Source organism: Lissotriton vulgaris, chromosome 9, assembly GCF_964263255.1.
Source record: "Lissotriton vulgaris chromosome 9, aLisVul1.2, whole genome shotgun sequence".
Taxonomy (NCBI): domain Eukaryota; kingdom Metazoa; phylum Chordata; class Amphibia; order Caudata; family Salamandridae; genus Lissotriton; species Lissotriton vulgaris.
Genome location: NC_141697.1, coordinates 937,169,087 through 937,193,156, shown reverse-complemented (window position 1 = coordinate 937,193,156; position 24,070 = coordinate 937,169,087). Strand labels below are relative to the sequence as shown.

Below are 24,070 nucleotides of genomic sequence, written 5' to 3'. Positions count from 1 at the left end.
GTATCTTTAATTTTTAGAGAGGCACTCTAAAAGTGCGTTTTCCATGTCATTTGTTCTTTATTATTTATACCAATTGTGAGTAAAATAAATAATTTGAAAAAAGTTATTAAACTTGTCCTTTAAACAGTTGGTTAAAAACATTCTGCCAAGTGCCCAGTAATGATCTTGTTAATGAATTAGGATACAAAGGCTGCTGTCTAGACCCTTTGTGAACTTGCCGAGGCTAGATTATGGCACTGCTACGTTCTGTGGCCTCCCCAAATATACCTTGGCTCCACTAAGGGTTTCTTTGAATGCGGCAGCTAGATTGGTCACGGATACCAAAAGAAACAAGCACATCTACTCAGTCTTAAAATCTTTGAATTGGTTGCCCTATGAAGCAAGAATTCAGCTAAAGATTGCCTGTCTGTCTCATAAAGCCCTACATTTCAATACCCCCAGCTATCTAGCGCAAAAGCTTGAATTATCTGGAGGGGGTAGACCTTCTAGGAGTGCTAACTCTCTCCTCCTGAAACCACAGATCTTTCGCAAGAAGAAAACATGTCAACGTGCGTTCTCTGGCTCTGCGCCGAAGATCTGGAACTCTCTGCCGCCAGAAATACGCAGAATTTCCTCCAGGGTTGCCTTCAAATTGAAAGTAAAAAGATTCCTTATGAACAAGTACCTACCTTAAAAGGGTCTCGGATCGTCTGCTCTAATGCTCTGTACTTACACCCTAAATTCTGCCTTTGGTATTATTCTGCTTTTCTAGTCACTGGCTCCCCTCCCAGCTGTCTATGGTTCATTTATTACATTTCCCTTTGTTGTCCCTTATGTTCAAAACCTTTTTTTGTTTGATATGCATGTTTTATTTGCTTGGGTTGGTATTCCTTTTATGACTGTACTGCAACTATTTCCTTCCTCTCACTCAAATTGTAAAGCGCTCTGATATCCTTCGGGATCATGTTCACGGTATAGAAAACTTTATAAATAAATAAATAAATAAGATACTCTATAGAGAAATTGCATGCTTCGGCCTGCTCCATTCAGTTGTGATAGTTGCAACCATTGAGACCTGACTGCAGCTGAACTTGAAGTACCCCTTTTTATGTAAAAATGTTTTTTCGAAGCTAAGTCTCCATACTTTCTCTATGAGAACTGGAAATGTTTTTCTTCTGCTATCTTGCCCAGACAGTTCCCGGTATCTAGGTGACAAATTCTTTATCTGCTTGTACTACAGCAGTGTTTTTTTAGGAAAGCACTTGAATTTATCTTGGAGACAGGTCTATTGTGCCAGGAAAGATTATTTTCATGGTCATGTTTGTAATTGTGCTGGTTCAGCAGGATTGTAGCTGTGACTTTTGGTGCCACTTAAAGCTATACAGCTTCTATTATGAGACACCCACAACCTTATTTGGGGTCAAACATTAGTTTATTGATAATGGCGGGGAACTTGACTTGGGCGAATGACCGCATAAACGTGTTTACTAGAGCTCCTGCCGATGGTTAATAAATCCATCAAAATCCTGTGATGCTATATAGACAAATACCCCACAATTCTGCGGGGAAGTAATACTTGGTGTTGGCAGACTTACACAGGCTCCATTGGTGTTTCAATCGGCACGCTCAGACTCGGAAGAGGTGAAACGAGCAGGTCCCCATGACGCCATCTTGAACGGCAATTGGACGCTGCAGTCACAGACACTTGACCATCGTGGATCGCCGAGCAGGCAGTCCATGGGATTGCGAAGTGCACCTGATTTCAGAGAGAGTCCTGCAGCCCAAGTGCTGCGGGCGAAGGGTGGTAACCACCGCCACAGAACTCCCTAACAACGGGAGAGGTCCTCCTGGCGGCGTGGCTTACAGCGGCCCTTGCGAAGACCGGGCAGGGAGACATGCAGTAGGAGAAGCAACTGTACGTGCGACGACCGAAGAGATGGTCTAGGGCCGTGGAGCGGACCCGGCCACTTGACGCCCAATGTAGTGAGACATAGCAAAAATCCTGCGTCTCCTTTGAGAAAACACTCAACTCAGATCACCAGGGCCCCGCGGATGAAAAGAGCATCCTGCGACTCCTGGGTGGCGGGCATACCAGCTGGATAAAGAAGGTGAGGTGTGGTGAATAAGTGGTTCGGTTCTCCCCCCTGTCAGAGGAGACCAGACAGAGACTCGGCTTGACCGCCCCGGTCGAGTAAAGGGGGCAGAGTGATTTAATTAACCACAGTGGCCTTTATCCTGCTCCTAATGTCTGGGCATATTGAGCCAGCCCGTCCTGGAGTAGAGTTGATTAGCAAGGTGTGCGAGGGCCTGCGGGGATCAATTGGGGCTCGCTGAGAACTGCACGCTGCTGACAAACCTCACAAATCTGGGAATGGCAGAATGAGTAATCCATCCTTGGGGGTATGAGGAATGGTGGGAAGGATCGGTCTCCTTGATCTTATGCACGGTTTCGAGCACCCTAATTGGAACTCATTATGGAACGCCCGCTGATACATAATCTATACCCAGGGGGTGCTCAGTGTCTGCGGCGAGATCACACCCACATGGACGGCCTAGAGTGCGATCGCCGACTCCTATTGACTGTCACCTGGAACGCGATCTAAGAGTGTTCAGTGCCAGGAGCGGAGGCGCTCTGGGGGCCATCAGTGACTGAATCTAGACTTCGCTCCCCACGCCACTGCTGTCGAAGCTAGTAAACTTGAGTTGCTCTCAGTTGTCTGTCAAGGTCAGCAAATAGTGGGCTCTGGGCTGCGTGCAGCCTAGAAAAGTGGTAAATGACCTATAGTGACTCTGCTCTTGAACTGCGGCTACTGAAACTGAATACAATCGATCAGCTAGCGGGACGGAACGGTCCAGGAAGGTACCAAAAATGGTGAAAGATAAAAGCAATAGATCGCAAACCAACATCATTTCAAATTATGCGCAGCCCTACCCCCCAGGGCCCATACTGTCCAGGCATGAACCAGGATAAGCAAGGGGAGGACAAGCAATGCCCCACAGATTCGGACCCCTCTTTTGCAGATATTATGGTGGTGATTCAGTCCACCCGAGAAGACATGGTTCACAGGATCGACGCAGTTGCAATTGATGTTAACTTAGTAAGATGCGATCTCCATAAAGTGTCGGATAGAGTGACCTCTACGGAAAGAAACGTTGAGGTCATGCAACAAGAGGGTCGCTCCCTCAGAGACACAGTCATACATATGCTGGGGTAGAATGTCATATCTGTAATGTACCACCACTGGTGAGATGGACTGCCTCCACACCCTCCAGGGTCTGAGACACAAGCTTGGAGCTAGCGTCTTTCACTCGCACCTTCCTGCTTGCTCGGCCGCTTGTTTGTTAATATTGTTGGGGTATCAAGTTAAGAAGCACCGGACTTGGAGCAAGCATACAGATGGGGAAACATGGACCTCAGTGCAATGGTTATTTATTTCATGTAATTTGTGGGGTTATGGGTCGACATCCGCATGCCCGAACTCTCCACGGTCAGGGGGAGGCGAGACCAGCAATGCGGCCAAGGGGGAGGGGGGGGGGGGGGATTGGGGAGTTTTGATTGTACAACAAGTTGGTGTCTAGTGGGCATTTTTCTGGCAGAATTTGTCACCAGAACAACTGATCTGAGTGTCATATACGTTATTAAAGCTCAATTCTCTGGGGGAAGGTCAAGAGATGTGGTAGGTAACTGGGGGTGGGGAAGAGTACAAATTGCAGAATGATGGTTGTGGCTTCTAATCCCTTGAAAATACCCACTTGGAATGTCTGGGGATTGGCAGCATTCGAGAAATGTAGACTTGTTTTTGCCTATTTAAAAAGCCATAAAGTGTTGATTGCATGCCTGCAGGAAACACACGTGCGGGCGACTCGCTGACATGCATTTGACGTAGGTGGAAGGGCCAGATGTATGCCACTTCATATTCAGGCTTTGCAATGGGGACACTTATTTGGGTAGCACCTGGCGTTCCCTTTCAACATTTACATCACGTTGCAGACTCAGAGGAACATTATGTGATCGGTATGATAGAAGGGAGAGAAATATATATCATAAATATATACACCTCCCTATGTAGACTCCCATACTTTTTTTCCATCTGTCATGGCGGCAGCGATTCCATACTTAGATTCAGCAGTAATACTGGTGGGGGTCGCCAACTGTTTCCTAGATGGGACACTGGACCGTGAGCCTCGCCGACTGCACATACAACCTCGCATGACTGAGACATTGAAAGATATCCAGCAGGGCATGCAACGTAGGATATATATAGAGGCTGTTCTACCCTAGACAGAGGCCATTTTCATGCCATACACTGGCAACTAACCCGTTTAGCCGTCTAGACTACTGTTTCATTTCCCTGGAACTGACCCCGGAAGTAAAAGGGATAACGTATCAGTCAAGCTATATCTCTCTTACCATTCGCCTGTTTGGCTTAGCTTTGAGGGTCAACGACCTCCATCAGCAATCCCCATGTGGCGTCTCAGGGCGGAGGCATTGTCAGCCTCCCTTTTTGCAGAGGTTGTTTCGACCGCTTTGGTTAGATACTTTGAAGAAAATTGGAAAACGGCCTCTAATAGGGCGTATGAGTGGGAAGGTGGTCCTTAGGGGTATCTGTATGCTGACGGCATATTGGGTGAGGCAACAATTGGAGCAGGATGTATGCACCCAGGAGTGCAGATTGGCTAAACTAATGCCTAGAAAAGTACGACTATACTGCATATCTGCAGCGCTTGCACTGAGAGGTGGATAGGTCTGGGATCATGCTAGCCAGGCTATTAAAAAAGAAATCTACCATGATGCCTATAATACAGATTCAGGATAGTGATGGGAAACTTAAACAAAACCAAGGAATGATCCTTGATATGCTTGCCAAACACTTAGCTAATGTTTACAGGAAACGACCCGTACCTCTACAGTAGACCATAAACAAGTTCTTGGCCTCATTGGAGTTACCCCACTTGGATCGAACGCTTAAAGAGGCCCTGGGGTGAGAAACCTAAAAATCCTCATACTCCTTCTCAGGGGTCTTACCAATAAGTAGTCCATTCAAAAGCAGCAAATAAATCAACAGAGAATCTGAAATATGAAAAAGACATCTTTATTACAATTAATTGTGAGGCTACGTCGCCCAGTCACACCTAAAGCAACTGAATGAGGCAGCCTGCCTGAATGGTCTCCGCACAGACCTTTTATACCGTTTATTATGCCCTAGGCACACATTTTCTCTTTGAAGTACATTATTGTTGGTCACTCCCAGGACGTGCACACAAAGCACTGTATGATGACAAACCCACTTTCAAGATAAGTCCAGGCCATAAACAATGTCCACATAATGCGTACATTCTCTAGCTGACCAGGCCGGATAAACCCAAAACATTAAGGTCACAGCCCATGTCATAAATAGCTAGTGGAGGCAGGAACAGGAACAGATGGAAGTAAGATAGGCACGTTTGTGTGTAGTAAATCTTTACAATGTCCTGTGCTCTGATCTATAATCTTGATCAGCTAAAGGGCAGGAACTGGCTTGGCAAGGTTAGCCTCAAGCAACAGGGTCAGCTTTCGTCAGGTCATGCAGAAGTCAGCACAAACCCATGCTAAGGTTATGTCCTTAAATACTTGTTCTCCCATGGTGAGAGCCTACTGTAAGGGCAATGCACAAAATGGCTGCTATTCACAAGATGGAACCCGAGGGTTCAAAACAGAACCTTCAAATACACAGTGAATCCATTGGTGTAACATGATGAAAACACTCATGCATACCGCATTCGTCATTTGCGGTTCGCTGATACCAAATTCAAAACAGAATCATGATATTTTAAAACACAGGTTCAGAATTTTCAGAACAACAGACCATCCTTTTGCCCTTACATAGGCAATAACCTATACTCATGCTAATCTGAGTCCAGGTCTATATTCATCACTAACTGGTGTTGGTGTAAAAGCTGAACGAATGAATTATTGACAAACTCCAATCTTCTAGTAGACGACATGTTCAGGCAGAGGGTGGAAAAAAAATGTAAGGAAACAGTAGGAGGAGGTATGGGCTGTGTAGTGGGTACAGATGTCACTTGAAAAGTGAAGCAAACATAACCTATTAAAAACATCATCACACTAAGCAACATGAGAATACAAAATATCAAAGGTCTTTTCTTTGCTCAGCAATATACAAATTTTGTTTTTAAAGTTCATTCGTTTGGCAGGTCTCTCCATTTCAGAAAACTCCATCCTCTAAATTGCTGCCCGCGGCGGGAGGTTGATTCTGCTAAGGGGTGCTTCTGTCAGTCCAGGGCAACTCCCTTAGACCAACCAGAACCGTCGACCTAAACGTCTTCGGCTGCACCCCAAAGACTTTGGGCAGCCGCGACCCTAGCAGCAGAACCGGATGGCGGTTCGTAAATCAAAAATGAGCAAGTTTCGTGGATGAGAGAGCTGCACAATCAAAAAGAAAAACTTTTTATTAGTTCATAGTCATAGTTCTTGGCCTACAAATCCGCTTCCATAGTTTTCTTCCGCGTTGAGCCTCTTCAATTCAGGCTTTTTCATAAGAAAAAAAATACTGTTTAGTTGGAGTGCCCTCCTGGCAAAACACCCACAGCTCACTCGAAAGTCTCAATGTCTCAAAACAATGCACCAGTGTCTCTTCTTTGTGGCAGACACTACAAATGATGTGCTCTTCATTGATCAAGGGCACAAAGCATCTCGTGCAGATCAAAGCACTACTGAGAAACAACCTTTCAAGATCAGCAGCACTTTCAGACTCCAACACTCATTATTTAGTGTCAGAGGACGCCCAAGCTGCTCTCCCATGGACGCCAAAATGTAGTGCCTTTTTCCAAACGTGGATCCTTGGGTGCACTGCCTTTCCGCTGGAGCAAAGCAAAAGAGGTGTGTGTATGGCAAAAACTCGGGCCAAGAGCTCAAGGGACTGTACACTGACAGAGGTTTCCTGCACATAACAGGTACAAAGCTCAAACACACAGAAGCTCTCATTCTGTGGCAAACAAAGAACCAGCTCCTTTTTCTCTGCAACGCCTTCCAATGAAGCAAATGCCTTGCTTGGGAGGTACCATTGATGTCACGCTGATGATTGCTGTCCAGCCTCGCGGCTTCCTTGTTGCAGAAATTGTAGAGCCAAGAAATCTGTCATTCATCTGTAGCGGTCACTGATGGGGAGTGGGCTTAGTCTTGATCACAGGTCTGCAGGGTATCACTCTTCCTTTGACTCTGGAAGATCCAGCAGAACCTAGTGATATAGGAAATGTAACACAATTGTTAGTTTCCCTCAAATCAAGCACAAAAACAGTTCATGGGTTTTAACAAGGGACTGCAAGCAGGTGGACTGCAATCTGCAAGGGAGTGGCAATACGCCATAGGAATCTAAATGGATGTCCTCACACAGTGGCATTGTTTAATGGGGTGAATACATATTTCCCTCAATTATTAAGCCTAGGTGTTCCTAAATTCCTTATCTAAAACATCTCAAATAGAGAAATGACATAATACCGATTATCAAGGACATGAAGAAAAGTCCCTTTAAAAAAATGTGCATCAGGTGCACAATGCAATATAAAGACTAATGATCAAATGTGCAGACAAAGGACAAGCACTAGAAAGTCCTGGTATTTGCATGATTAGAACACATCTGATCCCACCAAAAATTAAAGCAGCAGGAACAAAAAAAATAACTGAAAATTTTAAAATAGACATTGAAAATTTGTCATGTTCAAGAGGGTAAACTTAAGGTATCTCCTATTGAGATAGAAAACTTGTCTTACTATAATATTGGGTCAGTTAACAAGCCTATCACTACCCTGACAGTCAGTCTGGAAAAAAAAACATTGAAGTAGGCCTAAGGAAAATTCTTAAAAACCAGTCTGGTCATACAAAAGGAAATCATACATAACATGGGGGGTCCCTGCTACATCACTGCTGTCTAGAAGTGTGCACATAAACAATACACCCATAATAAATGGGCTGACTGGTGAAAGGAATATGGAGAAGGGGAAATGGAACTAGGACACAACTAAAATCCCCAATAACTAAGCATAATGCGACATTGGTCAGGGGAGAAGCAACAAAAGAAAAATCTATAGGAAGAACAAGAGTTTGCTTGGGTGCCTCAGGCATGTGACACAGCACCAAGAGTACGGGGGATACACAACAGACCAAAGTTACACAAATTCTAACTCTACCGCTGGCAACTACACCATATACGGTAATCCTAACTAATGTTCCTGTTCTCTCCTCAGGGAGAGAAAAAAAAATGAAACCTGGTTTCCTTTCAAGGGACAAAGCCATATGCTATTTGGGAAACAAAACATGATTAAGTAATGCAATATAGAAATGAGGTCACCTTGAGTCACAGATCTATAATTCCATCCTTAGGTCCAATCAAGGATACATAACAATTTAGGGCTGCCTATTCCTTTAAGGGAATGTGCAGTAAGTGACTAACATCAGGTGATACACTTTGAACCTGTATATCTTTTTAGTTCTCCTCAATATCAATATAGCCAATTTTAGGCATGCACTGGTAAAAATGCTGCCTGTCTTCCTCACAGTATGAAAACCATATCTGTGAAATTTATCATTATACCAAATCCATCCAACTCTTGTGTAACGATACGTATCGTCATAGGGATCCCTTCACAACACAGGAGAACTTGTAATAGTAACAACATAAAACAAAACATACAAAAAATAAAAATGCACATGTCAAGCCATCAGATATACTTGTTGGCGGTGCCACACAGCACCATGGCAGCCAAAAACCCAATATTTGGGCCTGTACCCTCCTTTTGACAGTAGAACACAACGTAGTTGGAGTCTACTGTCAAGTATAACTCTGTCTCTCTCCTAACATACAGGACCAACTAAAATATTTCAGGATAGGGCCAAATACACAAACGAAAACATGAACATTTTTTTTTTTAAGAAATTACGGAAAAACACATCTCTTTTCAATTAACCAAACTCACGTGTCTTGTCTGCCTTAGAACAATCCATGAATATTCTGTTGGCAGAAGCAGAAAAATACACAACACAAAAAAATATTTTAACATACACAAAAATAAAGTTACATTACTTAACTGTTACTCTTGTCAGTTCACCTCGCAACATCAAGCCATCATATTTTTACCGTTCTAAAAGAAATGGTTATACTGACACTCCATATTAATTTGGTACCTATAATGTGCACTGAAAAAAATAATACCTAATGAGCAAATCTTTTTTTACGTAGGCCTGTAGCCTGAAGCCTTCAAAATTTTGGAAAAGGGCTGCATCTTATTTTCTATCTAAGACTTAATGCAACACTTCATTTTCTGTAAAATAAACGCAGCTAGCAAACATTATTTTCCTTAGCGTGGAGACACAAATGTATCAGTTCTGCAGATTATTTAACACATGTTTGGGACCTTCAGAGAAACCCCTATTTATTTTCCCTTTTAAATTAAGTTCTTTCATTTTATTGATGTGCTCACGGAGAAACCAGAAACCTCACCTCTAGAGGCCCGTTCAGAGAGGTCATTCTGCATTCCTCCGAGGCAAAGTCCTAATTAAAGGGTCACAAATGTCAACATGACAGCCTTCTCCATTGTTTACAGGAAACTAAAAGATAACATCTCAGCGGCGCACTCGAGCCAGCCTCTGCAATTCTCCCGGCCCCCGGCCTCTGCCACATTGAAGCTGACAAAGCCAGAAGGCTCTTAACCTGCAATAATTCACTCTATTTTGAAAAATAATTTCTCCTTTTTAGGCGCTAAAATTATCTCTATTCCCAGATCATTAAACTACATTAACTGTCAATGTTTCTCAAAACCTAAAGACAAACAGACCACTTTTTTAGAGTAAATGCTTGTTGCAATCCTATGGTACACACTTCATCAGTCTTAAGTAAACAAACTTTCCGTAGGCCTAGCTGAAGCTAGAACCTTCAACCCTGATATTAAAACAAGCCTGTGTACTGGCACATTAACCCACTGAATCATAAGAAGGCACAACCTGCAAGTATATATATCAAAACCTAAATGTATGCATTTGCTTAAGCCTGAGACACTTTAAAAAGCACTCTGAATGAAAGTAAAATGCAGTTTAAACAGTGCTTTTACTCAAAATCGACTTTCATATTTTGGGCATTAAAAAATGAATATCCTACAATTTTCTTGCATAATATGCATTACTAGAATGTCTATTACATAACCCATGAGTCAGGTACTTGAAAATAATAACTTATACTTTATAAAAATGAGCTTGCTTGCGCCTATGCCAAGGGGAAATTATACACACGAATGCTTGTCATTTTAGTGATGCAACATAACTTAAATCAAATTTTAATGCTAGGAGGTCATAGTATGAGTGATAAGCTTTATAAATATTAAAAAACGATTTTTGTAGCACTAATTGTTAATAATTATTTTTTCATAATTAATAATTTTTGTCTTCTAAAAAACCCAATTATTCCTTTTTGTGATTGTTCTACATATAAGAGTCCTCGGTTATTGAAAATTGCAATCTTCAAATAATACTAAGGACTAAACAAACCAAGCAAAGAACCACAGAACAAAGGACTGGGAGCGACCCACTTATACTTCAACTAAAGCAGATGGAGAAAAAAATCCCTTCCTTACCTGCCTACACAAATTGCAATTCGCATATACAACCTATACAAACCTTGTCCAAATTCTAACTGCCAAGTCCTAACTGCACTAACAGTCTCTTTCTTAAAAAAACGTACGCCAAAAAAAGGTTGCTCAGTCAGGAGCGACATCTTTTGGAGAGTTTAAGTCAGAAAAATCAAAATATACTGAGCCGCAAAGACAGAGAATCCCCCAGAACCTCCGTGCACAGAGTACCTCTTTTAGTAGATTTCTGTCTTGCCTTCCCCAGTAGATTTCTGTCCTCTGACAAGATTACTCCTCCAGATAGTCACTTCTTGATGAGGCTCCACGTTGAGCGCCATCTGAGAAACCTAAAAATCCTCATACTCCTTCTCAGGGGTCTTACCAATAAGTAGTCCATTCAAAAGCAGCAAATAAATCAACAGAAAATCTGAAATATGAAAAAGACATCTTTATTACAATTAATTGTGAGGCTACGTCGCCCAGTCACACCTAAAGCAACTGAATGAGGCAGCCTGCCTGAATGGTCTCCGCACAGACCTTTTATACCGTTTATTATGCCCTAGGCACACATTTTCTCTTTGAAGTACATTATTGTTGGTCACTCCAAGGACGTGCACACAAAGCACTGTATGATGACAAACCCACTTTCAAGATAAGTCCAGGCCATAAACAATGTCCACATAATGCGTACATTCTCTAGCTGACAAGGCCGGATAAACCCAAAACATTAAGATCACAGCCCATGTCATAAATAGCTCGTGGAGGCAGGAACAGGAACAGATGGAAGTAAGATAGGCACGTTTGTGTGTAGTAAATCTTTACAATGTCCTGTGCTCTGATCTATAATCTTGATCAGCTAAAGGGCAGGAACTGGCTTGGCAAGGTTAGCCTCAAGCAACAGGGTCAGCTTTCGTCAGGTCATGTAGAAGTCAGCACGAACCCATGCTAAGGTTATGTCCTTAAATACTTGTTCTCCCATGTTGAGAGCCTACTGTAAGGGCAATGCACAAAATGGCTGCTATTCACAAGATGGAACCAGAGGGTTCATAACAGAACCTTCAAATACACAGTGAATCCATTGGTGTAACATGATGAAAACACTCATGCATATCGCATTCGTCATTTGCGGTTCGCTGATACCAAGTTCATAACAGAATCATGATATTTTAAAACACAGGTTCAGAATTTTCAGAACCACAGGGGGCTCTGATAACAAAAAAAAAGATAATTGAGGCTATCAAACGTTTGAAAACTGGTAAAACCCAGGGAAGCGGCGATTTCTCAGCTGAATTTTATCAACACTGTGCACCCATATTACTTGATCGATTTACTGGAGGTATACAGGGAAGCCATACAGGTGCAGATTTTACTGGCATCCATGAGGGAGGCAATGGTTATAATTATCCCCAAGCAAGACATGGATCCTCAGGTGCCGAACTCATATAGACCAATTTCGCTTTTAAATTTGGATGTGAAACTATTAATGTTTCATCCCGGCGAGTAGATTTCTTCATTATATGTCCCATCTGATCCATACACCCCAGGCTGGTTTCATACCACAACGAAGCACCACTTATAATCTATGGCATTTGGCGCATGTATGGCACACCCCTTGTCTGTCGGAGGAGGACTATGCCCTAGCCCTTTTAGATATAGAACAAGCCTTTGACTCAATGGCCTGGTCTTATGCATGGATGGTATTACAACGAATTGGGGTGGTTCAGAGATTTCTTAAATGGACGCAATTGTTGTACATGGCTCCCCGGGCCAGGATCAGGGCAGGGGGTAGGGTTTCGGAGGCATTTCTGCTGGAAAGGGAACCAGGCAGGGTTGCCCTTATATTTGCAATGGCAATGGAACCATTGGCAGCTGCACTGAGGGTCTTATGAGAGAATGGGGAATATCTTTAGGCATCACTAACCATGTTGTCTCCCTTTTCGCCGAAGACACATTGGTGTATATCCGGCAACCTACTCAGTCAATACCTATCCTCCTAGAAATACTGCAGGAATTTGGTGACATGTCTGGTCTCCGAACAAACCTGGAGCAATCCAAGCTGCGCCCAGTTGAGAACTTGACAAACCAGCCAGACACCTGGCTCCCTAGGGTGGGGCTTCCCTGGATGTCCACGGCTCCCAGATATTTCGGGGTTAAGCTGGCACATAAGCCCGAAATGTATCTAGAACTTATCATAGGGAGGGTCGTGGAGGGGCTTCAGGGTTGCATATGTTTCTGGAGGGAATTGCCCTTATTGGTCATTGGCAGGGTCCCTATCACTAAGATGATCATCTTGCCCAGATGCCTTTGTGTTACAACATTCACTATACAGAATCCCCAGTAGTTATTTTAAAATACTAAATAGCCTAGTAATCAACTTGCTGTGTGGCTCCAAACGTATCTGTTCGAAGACATTATAGAGATCCTGCAACAAGGACGGATAGATATCCCTTTTCTAGAATTCTATTACATGGTTGCTCAATTGTAACACGCAGTTCACTGGTTGGATGATCAAGATAATTGGGGAAAAAGACTGCTGGTAGGGATGCACATGGGAAAACCGTTGCCAGAGCTTTTGATGCTCGGCAGGTGGTACCCCAGAGATTGCCCTTACATAATCCGGCATGTAGCCGAAGTGTGGGAGAACACAATACCAAAAGTGGTGAGACATGCCCCATTTGCCCCGGACATGCCTCTGTGGGTGGTACCACCTTTTGCTAAGATAGCCAAATCAATATCGGTACGAAAATGGAAAGGAGAGGGTTGCTTATCGATGGGGGATCTATACAATAACAGTCAGTTTATGTCTAGAGACAATGCGGAAGCCTCATTTGATTTGGGCAGAGGCCAGTTTCTACAATAAGAAAAGATAGTCTGGGTAGCTAGAGAGCTCTGGCCGTCCTTCCTTGAGGAGCCTCCCATAACTAAAATATTGCAAGTAATGCTCTATATGGTTCAAAGTCGATATTTGATTACTATCTATATTGTGCGATACATGAGGATTCGCCAAGGAGAAAACTCCCTATACAGTCTAGATCAGATGAGGTGGGGGGAGATCCCATGATGGAACAGGAATGGAGGAGAATACATTAAGGGGTCAAAATGGTTAGCGCTGGTGCTCGCTTTAAATTGGTTCAATACAATCTTGTGCATCCGGCCTATCTCACCCCTAAAGTGCTAGGCAAAATATACCCGGACCGCTCCAGCGAATGTCCCCAGTGTAAGGAACTTGAGGCTGGATTCCTGCATATGGTGTGGACGGACCCATCTCTAACCTTATTCTGGTCAGAAATCCTACAGAAAATACAGAAGGCCACAGGCTGGGAGGTGCCCAGGGAGGTACGTACAGTACTATTCGGTCTATTGCCCACTCCCAAAAATAGGAAACTTAGTAGGAAATGTGTACTCCTGCGAAAAGGTGAATTGCGATAACGTGGATGAGCCCTATACCAAGAGATGTGAAATATGGTTGAAGGGCGTGTGCGAATGGGCAACAGCGGAGAAAGTTAGGATAAAACAGGTCCAAAGAGATGATGAATTAGAATATGATATCAGGGCTTGGACGGCAATGATCACTGATCTGAAAGCCCCCCCCAAGTTCAGTGAGCACCACGGGTACAAGCATAAGAAGCGACCTACCACAAGATCTGAGACAGCCGTTAAATAGCAGAGGTCAGTACCAACTCAGACATAAAGACTCAGAGCAGATGATCTACCGCATTGCCCCCATCAACTACATATCAACCGTATTTTCAACTTTATTTGATCAAGTTGTTGGATTGCCTTGTGAATTTGATGATTCATTTTATCCTATACATTTTCTATTTTCTACTTCCTGTTAATGTTTATTGTCACTGTATATTCTCTCTACTTAAATGAACTGAAATGAATTTAAGAAAAATATAACAAAACAAGAGATGAAAATAAATAAAATCATATATTTTTTTCATAACAATTTTGTAGTCTTGATCTATGTGTAGAGCATAGTTATAGGTTGCATCCATTTGTACAACTAGAATGGTTTGGCGTATTTGATTGAAGCTTGCTATAATCTCTTTACCCATTATAGGAGTTGGTAGGCACAGCATAATAACATAAATAATAAAAAGTAAACACATTAGCCAGCCTGTGCTGCACTTTGTAGAAGATTATAACTTAGGTTAACCAATTAGTAAGAAAGGTGGCTAAGATTATGAAGCAGATAGACAACTAAAAGTTGCTGCTCTTTCTAGGGCTGACATACAAACTCTAATATTTTAATAGTATTTATCTGCTAAACACCTCTAACTGTGAACCGTAAGGTCATTAGAGAGACAGTGTGCATCCAAGTTGAGAATGCTGGGCCAAACAAAGTTCTAGCTAGCATATCTCATACATTTTAATCTTTCTTCAGCCACTGAGAAGTATATCTTGACACTTTCATTTGTTTTTACAAGTTTTTGGTGACTTGCAATTATTTCCTGTAAGAAAAGCAGTAATGCAGAGCAGGCACATGGTTTGAACACTAAATAAAAAATAACACTTCTTTGTGTGCCTTTATTAGATAATGTAGACTTCAGGAAATTTCAAGAAACAATTTTTTGTCAATTGATGGTGTTGAGGTTTAAGGTTTCTAGCACAAGCTTACCCATGTGTTTGGTATTTGCTGCAGGATTTGTTAGCAGTCGACATCATGACAGGAAAAGTTACCTCCCTCACCACAGGCAAGTAATATAATACTCAGAACAGGTTTGTATTGTGCTCAAGCATAAGATATCAGAGTGCTTTGTAAAGAGAACGGGCATGTTCTGTTGATGAATTCATTTGTTTAGCAATAATTTTGTAATTGACAGGTTCAGTTTCTGTTATACCAGCACACGCATCAGAATCAATCAATCAATCATTCAATCAGAACATTTGTAAAGCTCACTACTCACCTGTGAGGATCTCAAGGCACGGGGTGGGGGGGGGGGGGGGAAATGATGCTACTACTCGAATAGCCAGGTCTTGAGTAGTCTTCTGAAGGCTAGCAGGTCTTGGGTCTGCCGTAGGAGGGTGGGGAGGGTGTTCCATGTCTTGGCGGCGAGGTGGGAGAACAATCTGCCTGCAAAGGCCGGTCTAAGGATGCGGGGGACGGTGGCGAGGGCGAGGTCGGCGGAGCGGAGCTGGCGGTTGGGGGTGTAGAAGGTGAGTCTTTTGAGGTATGCTGGTCCTGTGTTGTGCAGTGCCTTGTGTGTGTGGGTGAGGAGCTTGAAGTTGATCCTCTTGTTGACGGGGAGCCAGTGCAGGTCTCTCAGGTGGGGCGGGGTGTGATGTGGCTGCGGCGAGGGATGTTGAGGACCAGGCGTGCAGAGGTGTTCTGAATAAATTGTAGTCTTTTCAGGAGTTTGGCCGAGGTTCCTGCGTAGAGGGCTTTTCCGTAGTCCAACCTGCTGCTGACGAGGGCCTGGGTGACCGTTCTTCTTGTCTCGGTGGGGATCCACCTGTAGATCTTGCGGAGGGTGTTGAAGCAGGAGGATGAGACAGCATTGACCTGCTTTGTCATGAAGAGAGTAGAGTCTAGGATGAACCCCAGGTTGCATGCGTGGTCTGTGGGTGTTGGTGCTGTTCCCAGTGCGGTCGGCCACCAGGAGTCATCCCAGGCTGAGGGGGTGGAGCAGAGGATGAGGACCGCTGTCTTGTCCGAGTTCAGCTTCAGGCGGCTGTTCTTCATCCACTCGGTGACGGCTTTCATTCCTTCTTGGAGGTTGGTTTTGGCGGTGAGGGGGTCTTTGGTGAGGGATAGGATCAGCTGGGTGTCGTTGGTGTAGGAGATGATGTTGAGGTCATGAAGTCAGGCAACGTAGGCGAGTGGTACCATGTAGCTATTGAACAGCATCGGGCTGAGGGATGAGCCCTGGAGTACGCTGCAGATGATCTTGGTGGCTTTGGAGCGGAAAAAGGGGGAGGTGGACGCTCTGGGTTCTGCCGGAGAGGAGGGAGGTGGTCTAGTCCAGAGCCTTGTCTCGGATCCCAGCGTCATGGAGGCATGTGCGTAGGGTGTGGTGGCCGACCGTGTCGAAGGCGGCTGACAGGTCCAGGAGGATGAGGGCTGCAGTTTTGCCGTTGTCCAGCTGGGCCCTGATGTCATCTGTGGAGGCGATGAGGGCAGTTTCGGTGCTGTGGTTGCTGCGGAACCCGGACTGGGACGGGTCCAGGATGCTGTTCTCCTCGAGGGAACGGGTCAGTTGTCGGTTGACGGTCTTCTCGTTGACCTTCGCCAGGAACGGGAGCAGGGAGATGGGGAGGAAGTGCTTGAGGTCCTTGGCGGTCAGCCTTGTTTTTTTTTTGTTTTTTTTAATCTTTATTTTGGTATAAGAAAGAACAAAGAGAAAGAACAGCGGCAGTCCCGCACATCATCCCACGCAGGGGGCATAAGTATAGTCAATTAGTAATGATGCTTAGGCAACAGCAGGTCGCCAACGGGCAGAATAGAAGGCCAGTGTTATTAGGCTAAAGGGAGCAGATGTAGGCTAGTGCACAGTCCCCAAGAGCCAGCGAGGTAGATATGCACTTTCATACAGAAGTCACAGATGCATAAGGATTATCGTGTCCCGATCTGAAAGGCCTCATCGTTTGTGCGGGTGCCTCAAACAATATGTTACAAAAAACAATAACCCCCCCCCCACCCCTCCCTCCCCCTCCAGTGGTGGTGACAACAACAATCCACAATCATTCAACGTTGTTCCTCTATTAGATCTGAAATAAATGGAGCGCTCATATGGAGGATGGGCAAACTGCAGATGGTAACACCTTGGAGAGATAGCGGACCAGAGGTCCCCAGCGGAACTGGAAGCCTTTGAAGTTGCCCAGGAAGATGTCCGCCACTCGTTCCATGCTAAGTAATTTCCAGAGTCTTGCGTGCCATAGGGAAATCGCCGGAGCCTCCTGTTTTTTCCAGGCTGATGCCAGGGTGAGTTTGGCAGCTCAAAGACAGAGCCACAGGATTTGTTTATCCGCTCGCGTCTGATGTTCAAGAAGTGGGTCTCGAAGGCCCAGCAGCACACAGGCTATAGAGTCCTCCACCGGGTACCCAAGGATGTCCTTAATATGGGAGAGGATTTCTTCCCAGTATGGTCGAATAATCGGGCAATCCCACCAAATATGGCGGAAATCCCCAAGCAGTCCACAGCCCCTCCAGCATCTATCAGAGGTAGACGGGAATATACGATGGAGCTTGGACGGGTACAAGTACCAGTCCATGAGCGTCTTAAGGTGGGCCTCTCTCCGATCCAGCGAGAGGTTGTGCGAAGCAATATCGCGCCACAACGCTGACCATTCCCTGTCAGAAATGTCCCGCCCCAGAAGCTCTTCCCACTGTCCCATATATCGGGGACGGGGCGACACTGCCGAGGTAAGTAGTAGCTGGTAAAGAAAGGATACAACCCCTTTCATAGCTGAAGTCCGGAGAATGAAAGCCTCAAAGGGTGAAGGAGGTCTTGTGGCCGCATTGAGGACTCCAGGAGAGGTGGCCCAGTGAATCATCTGAACATGGTGAAATCGTTCCGACGGAGGCACTTCATAGTCCCTCATACAGTTATCAAAGGTGAGCGGAGTATAGCCGTGGAACAGGTGGGTTAAAGCCCTACATCCTCCCTCCCTCCACACTTTAAAGGGCCCCTCCTGTAGTGCCGGTGGAAAATTTGGGTTAAAATGTATAGGCGTGAACGGAGACGGGAAGGTAGTCCAAAGGTCATCAGCGGCCAACGTATCCCACACCTTTAGGGTGGTACCGGTGGGGGTGCTGATGTAGGCCTTCTTGGGCCTGTCTTTCTTGGGTTTCCAAGCCAGGTCCCAAATAGATCTACCTGCCACACTCCTATCCATGTGTAGCCAGTGTTTTTCCGACGTCTGTTGGGACCATTCCACCAACACTCGTAATTGTGCCGCTTTATAATGCAAATGCGTATCGGGAAGGCCCACTCCTCCCACCCTCCGCGGTCATCGCAAGGTCGCGAAAGAAAATCGCGGCCGACCCCCCTGCCAAATAAACCGGAGCATCTGAGTCTTAAGGCGCCGAAAGAAGTCCACTTCCGTAGGTATGGGGAGCGCCTGAAAGAGATACAGGTATTTGGGGAGGAGGACCATCTTAATGGCGTGAATTCTGCCCAACCATGATATGTATTTGGGTTTCCACCGATCCAAGTCCGTCCGGGTTTTCGCCAGGAGAGGTGGAAAGTTTGCAGAATATAATTTCCCAATAGTGGGTGTCAAACGGACTCCCAGATACACGATGGAGCTGGAGGCCCAGGCCAACTGGGTGAGAGGCTGCACTCGTTCCACCTCCGCAGGCGAGAGCGTGAGATTCAGGACATAAGACTTGTCGTAATTGACCTTGAAGCCGGCCACCCCCTCAAAGTGCGATAATACCCTCTGAACATGTGGCAGAGAGTGAGCCGGATCCATGATAGAGAGCAGCACATCATCCGCGAATAGAGAAATTTTGTGCTGTTCCCCAGTAAAGGGGAGACCCCGTATATCCCCTTGCTCCCGCACAGCCAACGCCAACGGTTCAATGCTCAGGGCAAAGAGCAGGGGGGAGAGAGGACAGCCCTGCCTAGTGCCACGTGAGTGCGAGAAGAAGGCAGACAGATGGCCGTTCACCGCCACTCTTGAGCGGGGAGAGCTGTAGTTCGCTCTCACCATTGAGAGGAACTTTTACGAAAAGCCGAAGGCAGTTAAAGTGTGGAACAGGAAGCCCCAGTTCACTCGGTTGAAAGCTTTTTCAGCGCCGAGGCCTACTAATACCGCTGGGATCTGGAATCTGTTAGCTTTCTCTATCAAGTGGATTACCCGCCTAGTGTTATCATGGGTCTGGCGCCCCTTAATAAATCCAGATTGGTCCGGATGTATGAGTGCCGGCATCAGATCTTGAAGTCTACTAGCAATAATCGATGAGTAAAGCATGGCGTCGATATTGAGAAGGGCTATCGGGCGATACGAAGAGCACTGAGCGGGATCCTTCCCAGGCTTCGGTATAATTGATATGACTGCCAGCGAGCCGAACGCTACACCGGATTCAGCCATATCATTAAAAAGGGAGACCAGGAAGTCGCACACCTCAGTGGCATACGTCTTGTAAAAGACAGCAGTATAGCCATCCCGCCCCGGTGCTTTATGGAGTTTCAGATTTTTAATGGCATCAATCACTTCGTCCCGAGTGATCTGGGCAGATAGCAGATCGTTCCACTCCTTTGATACCTGCGGGATGGGCAAGGATCGCAGATATTCCCGCTGGGCCTCGGAATAGAGCGTGTCCCCTGCGTAAAGATCCGAGTGGAAGCGGCCAAAGAGGCCAGCCATGACCTCGTCCCGATGCTGCAGCTCTCCCATCGCATCTCGAACCCCTCCTATGTATTCCCGTTCCTTTTTCTCTCTAAGTTGACGTGCCAGGTGCCTCCCCACTTTATTCCCTTGGGAATACGAAAGATGCCGCAGTCTCAACAGGGTGAATTCCGCCCTATTATTTTAGTGGGCCCTCAGTTTCCCCCTAACCGCCATCAAAGGGCGGAGGGTCAACTTGGATGGGTTTAGTTTGTGTGCCTGCTCAAGAAGTGCAAGTTCTCTCTCCAACTCTTCTCGTTCTTTTCACCGCATTCTATTGAGGTTAGTGGTAAGAGCCAAGCAGGTGCCCCTAATCGATGCCTTAATGGCGTCCCAGGTAGTGGAAATTGACGTATCGGACACAGGGTTGAGAGCGAAAAAATCCCTAATAGGCTTCCGTAAGTCCTTGCTTGAAGTATCGTCCCTTACAACCGCCGCCGGGAAGTACCACTTTCGAAGACCGTCCCCTGGTGGCGACCAGTGAAGTCCGCGCACGAGTAGACTATGGTCAGAGACTGACAGCGGGAATATGCTAGAGTCACGGACATCTCCCCTGAGGGCCTGACTAAGAAAGACGTGATCCAGGCGAGAGTAGGTGTTGTGTACATGGGAGAAAAAAGTGTAATCTCGGGATAGAGGGTGCATAGAACGCCAACCATCAAGTAAACCCAGGTCACCAAGAAGCCGCTGTGTCTCTGCAGAGAACAAACCTGCAGTGGCCCTCTGGGGTCCAGAGCTATCCATCGCTCTACTCCACACTAAGTTAAAGTCCCCCATCAGAAACAGGTGTCCCTCAACAAAGTCACCCACCTTCCGCAGCAGGCTCTGAAGAAAGCCATTTTGTCCCGCATTGGGGGCATACACCACAACAAAAGTGCTCAGTCTACCATGGACCAGACCCTTCACCATCAGCCATCGGCCTTCTTTATCGCTACGCACGTCCATAGGCTGAAAATGAAGTGCCGCCCGAAAGAGAAGAGCCACACCCCTGTGTTTTGTAGAAGCAGATGATCTATATATGAGGGGAAATTGCTTGTGCCGAAGGCGAAGAACATCTCTACGCGCCAAGTGAGTCTCCTGCAGACCCACAATATCAAGCTGATGGTCAATCACATACTTCCACACCTTCTGACGTTTTTGCAGTGAATTCAGACCTTTGACATTCCATGTCCCGATACTAATAGGCATCATGAGACAACCCCCTCCCCCCAGCTACTCCCATACCCCCCACCCCACTCCTCCACCTCCCCCTTTGGCATACTCAGTCAACACGACAGAAAGATAATATGCAAAGGTGACCAAGAGCGAAAGGATAATGGCCATCCCAATTCTCATCAGATCCTCATCATACCAGAGCCCCCCCATCCAGCAACCCCACGCTCCATCCCCACTCACTGTTCTCCAGTAGGGGCAAGGCCCTTCCACACAACCTCCATATCGCCTCATAATCGGGGAGCAAACATCTAGAATCCCCGAAGCCAAGCATAGACCGCCCTGAGGAACATTAGGCAGATATCATAGGACAAAAAACGCAGTCATCCATCCATACCCATCACCACCACAACCCTCCCCGCACCCCCCCCCCCCCCTTGCCCCCAACGAACTCCTGTGGAACCACCCCCACCCCCATAAAGCCCCTAGAGCTGCCCTCAAAACTGTTGAGGAGTAGAGAGTACCAAGAAAGGAAAAAAGGAACAGAAAAAACAATGTACTTAACATTCCTTGAATATAAAAGTCCGAAGATTCCTCCGGGGGGTGAGGATGGGGCACCACATGGTGTGCCCCAAAGGCCACGTACCGGGTTGTCTTCCCAAAAAGTACAAATTTACCCACGGTACCTGAAGGTGTGTGTCCCTCCGGCGTCAGTCCATCAATGCTCAGGGTTCAGGCCGCCCCGGAGTCAAGCTGTGTAGTCGTCTTCTTTGCCAATGCAACAGGGGCCACCGCCGCCCCCGGTTCCCATGAGCTGCTCAAGAGTCGAAGGAGAAGAGCCCGTCTCAAGACTCAAGCTGCTCCAGAGCTCTCCTGTGAGGATGATTCAGTCACAGAGGTGACAGTGGCAACCGCCGCACCCCTTTCCTGCAGACTGGTTGTACGATCGGGTCTCCTCGAGTCCGCGTCCGGACCCACTCTATGCCAAGAAGAGGAGCGTCGTCTTCGCCTGGATGGGGAGCTCCCGGCGCCGGGAGAAGGGACAGTGTCATCCAAGCCCAGAAGGTCCTTGGCAGCCTGCAGAGAGTGAACTTGAACCAGTCTGTTCTGCCATCTAAAGATAAGGCGGAAGGGATGCCCCCAAGAGTAGGACACTCCTCCCTCCCACAGGTAGGTGGTCACAGGACGGAACTCACGTCTCTTCTGAAGCGTCGATGCCGCCAAGTCCTGATAAAGCTGGGGGCGGTGACCCCGGAACTGGAGAGACGGAATGTCCCGGGCTTTCCGCAGTATTCGTTCCTTGAGCTGGAAATCATGAATACAGACAAGGATATCTGGGGGAGGACCCCCACCGCGCCTCGGCAATCCAACTCTGTGGAACCTGTCCATCTTGATCTCTCCAACGTCATCCTCACCAAGGATTTGTAGGAAGAGTGCCTCGACATAACCCTTCAGATCACCTGCTTCCCCATCCCAGGGCACCGCTCGAATGCGGATGTTGTTCTGGTGTGAGCGGTTCTCCAGATCTTCCGCGTGGGTTTGGAGGTCCAGGTTCTGCTCAGTGAGTCGGATCACATCTTGCTGCAGTTGATGTATATCACTGGCCACATTCAGGTTGTGGTCCTCCAGCGTAGCCACCCTTTCACCGATGCCATCCACATCTCCCGCACTTCCCGCAGATCTGAGGCCAGCTGGAAGCGCAGTTCAGTAATGTCTTCCTTGATGGAGGCAAAAAGTTCCAGCATGAATGCTTTAGTGGCAGGGGCCTCCCAGTCATTTGATCTCGGAGAGGAGCTGGTACCGGGAGACGTTGCATGCCGGGACCCCCTCGGAGGTACATCCTTACCAGGTTTCTCCGGCTTATCCTTGCGCGTCTTGGAAGACATGGCGTCGCAACGCTCAGTCCTTATAGTGCTCCGGCGCTTCCCCGTGCCAACACACTAGGCCGGCAAGCACTGCCGTACCCCCACCGAAGGAGCGTGTCCACAGCAATGCCGATCTAACTCTATACCACTACACCTCAGGGTGGGGCAGGCTGTTATTCAGGAGTTAGGCCCTGTCCATCAGGCCAATGGAGACCAGAGGCGCCAAATCCAGGGCACAAAGGTCGGGCGGGGTCGTCTCCCAGCTTCGCTAACCCAGGGCCTGGAAGCAATGCCACCCCGCAGCCTCCACACTTGAGCTCCACACTGCTGCCCGCTCTGCAGGGCTCCGTTGCTCACCGGCTTCCAATCCCAGCCACTGCAATGTACCACCGACTCTCAGCCACGAGGCACCGGCACCCGGCCGGTCCGATCGTGCTAGCTGCTCTCAGGGGGGGGGCGCACACCCCCTCCTCGATCCAGGGGGCCCCCCAGCTGATCTCCAGGCCGGGTCTGTGCACCCGATCCTCTCCGCAAGTCAGCCCCACCGCCGCGGCGGTATTCCGGACGGTGATGGGGGAGGTGCCAAGGTGCAGCTCCGATGGTCCCCCCCCCCCCGCAGGGTGCCTTGCCGAAGCTCCTCCGACCAGCGCCTACTCCGCTGTGCCTCTCACCACCAGCCGCACTCCGCAGCGTCCGCCCTGAGGTAGAGGCGCGCAGTCAGGAACGCGCCGGCGCAAGACCTTCCGCCGGCGCCGGGGCTCTCACAAATTTAGGCCGGGGATCTCAGGCTTGCTCCCGTCACTGCGTTCGCGGCAGATCGTGGGCGCTCCGCTCCCCGCAAGGGGCCAAATCCAGCCACCGGGTCGCGCCCCTTCAACTCCGGGCACACAGCGGCAAGAATGGGTGCCAAAGATGTGTCACTCCGGGGTCTGTACAAGGCTAAGCTAGTGGCGGCGCCGGAGGGACGAAATTACACGTCTCACTCCGTCGCCATCTTGGCCACGCCCCCAGCCTTGGGTTTTTTGAGTAAGGCATTGATCTCGGCGTGCTTTCAGCTCTCCGGGAAGGTTGCTGTTTCGAAGATGATGTTGATGGCTTTCCGGAGGTGGGGTGTGATG

The 24,070-nt window shown here is 47.1% G+C and overlaps 1 protein-coding gene across 3 annotated transcripts in view; it reads left to right on the top strand.

The window, feature by feature from the left end:
- The window catches only part of LOC147692563 (acylamino-acid-releasing enzyme-like), a 526,970-nt gene that overhangs the window by 279,838 nt on the left and 223,062 nt on the right, over positions 1-24,070 (top strand). For all 3 annotated transcript variants that reach the window (XM_086938783.1, XM_086938782.1, XM_086938784.1), the window contains exon 14: positions 15,245-15,296. In XM_086938783.1, the coding sequence (XP_086794909.1) occupies positions 15,245-15,296 (52 nt within the window). The remainder of the gene's footprint in view (positions 1-15,244; positions 15,297-24,070) is intronic.